This window comes from Echinops telfairi, unplaced genomic scaffold (genome assembly GCF_000313985.2).
Source record: "Echinops telfairi isolate 266 unplaced genomic scaffold, ASM31398v2 ScPeMD7_60;HRSCAF=208, whole genome shotgun sequence".
NCBI lineage: Eukaryota > Metazoa > Chordata > Mammalia > Afrosoricida > Tenrecidae > Echinops > Echinops telfairi.
Genome location: NW_022103958.1, coordinates 715,231 through 717,081, shown reverse-complemented (window position 1 = coordinate 717,081; position 1,851 = coordinate 715,231). Strand labels below are relative to the sequence as shown.

Below are 1,851 nucleotides of genomic sequence, written 5' to 3'. Positions count from 1 at the left end.
AAAAAATTGAATTTGAATGTTCAAATAAAGAACATAAAATATCTTCTGGAACTGAATAATCTCTAGTCCGTAATTTTAGTCCACCACATTGAACACTGCAGTGATTGAAATTTTGTCAGTGGCGTTGAATACTTTCATAATGAAAAGACAGTATATGATGCATTAAAATTATGTTTCCATCATTGCTTACTACATGATGAGAATTTTTGTTGGGATTCTGAAACTTACTGTAATTAAGAAAATTGTATTATAAGAATTGCTTACAGAATAGACCTAACATCATAGAATTATAAGGCTGGCATTTACTAGCTCTGACATTGAATAACATACAAAAAATCTTGGCCAATTAGTTGATTTTTATATAAAATTGACTGTAACAATAATATCTATGGTATATTTCTTGAGGATTGTGTTATGAAAAGTAAGCATTCTATAATACATAATATTGTTACTTTTAAGTATAATAAACTTCAATGAGTTTTTACTATTATTTCTATATGACAATAAAATGAAAAACTTTACTCATAAAATTATGTAAGCCATTTTTTATTATAATTTTCTAGAAACACAAGATTATATTTTTTCAAATGCAAAGTCATTTATAGAGGAGCCCTTGAAGTATAATGAGCTATATGTCGGACTATTGATCACCAGGTGTGCAGTCAAAACCCACCAGCTATTCCGTAGGGAAAAGCTCTCATAAAGATCCCATAAAGGTTCACTCTCTTAGAAGCTCACAATGAATTCTACTTTGTCCTTTGAGGTTACTAGGAGTCAAAATGTATTAGATAGCACTGAATGTGAGCTTGAGGTCATACTTAACTAGTAAACTGTAGTGTTACTGATTTAAGTTACTGATTCTAAATAACGGCTTTCTTTTATAGTTCAGGAAAGTCACACACCATGGGTAGAAGGAACAACACGAACGTGCCTGACTTCATCCTTGTGGGACTCACAGACTCTGAAGAGGTCGGGCTGGTCCTCTTTCATCTATTTTTGTTGATCTACCTGGTTTCTTTGCTGGGGAACGCAGGGATGATCCTCATCATCCGCCTGGACCTCCAGCTGCACACGCCCATGTATTTCTTCCTCAGTCACTTGTCATTCCTTGATCTCAGCTACTCGTCAGTCATTACCCCTAAAACCTTAGAAAACCTAATAGCTTCCACCAAACATATTTCATTTGGAGGCTGTTTTACACAGATGTATTTTTTTATCTTCTTCGGTGTCACAGAATGTTTTCTTCTTGCTTCTATGGCCTATGATCGCCATGTAGCTATCTGCAAACCTCTACAATACCCAGTCATTATGTCCACATCAATCTGCCGCTGCCTCATCACTATATGCTATATGCTTGGCTTTATTGATTCATTTCTCACTGTGCTTGGCATGAACACCTTGCATTTCTGTGACTCCAATGTAGTGAATCACTTTTTCTGTGACACCACCCCAATTTTAGCCTTGTCCTGCACGGACACACGTGATGTTGAGACCATAATATTCATTCTTGCTGGCTCTACCTTATTGGCTTCTGTTATCACAATCTCAGCTTCCTATGCATCCATTCTCTCAACCATCCTGAAAATCAATTCCACATCAGGGAAACAAAAAGCCTTCTCCACCTGTGCTTCCCACCTGCTGGGAGTCACCATCTTCTTTGGTACCATGATTTTCACTTATTTAAAGCCAAGTAAGTCCTACTCCTTGGGAAAGGACCAAGTGGCTTCTGTTTTTTACACTATTGTGATCCCCATGCTGAACCCGCTCATTTATAGTCTGAGGAACAAAGAAGTGAAAAATGCTGTCCTTCGAGTTCTGCAGAAGACGGGGAGCACCAGGCAGTTAAGATGA

General features: G+C 37.1%; 1 protein-coding gene across 1 annotated transcript; it reads left to right on the top strand.

Moving 5' to 3' along the window:
* Positions 1-882: 882 nt before the first annotated feature.
* On the top strand, positions 883-1,851 carry LOC101637973 (olfactory receptor 8H1-like). Its single transcript, XM_004708514.2, has one exon. It carries the CDS (start codon positions 904-906, stop codon positions 1,849-1,851), a length of 948 nt encoding a protein of 315 aa, XP_004708571.1. The 5' UTR covers positions 883-903.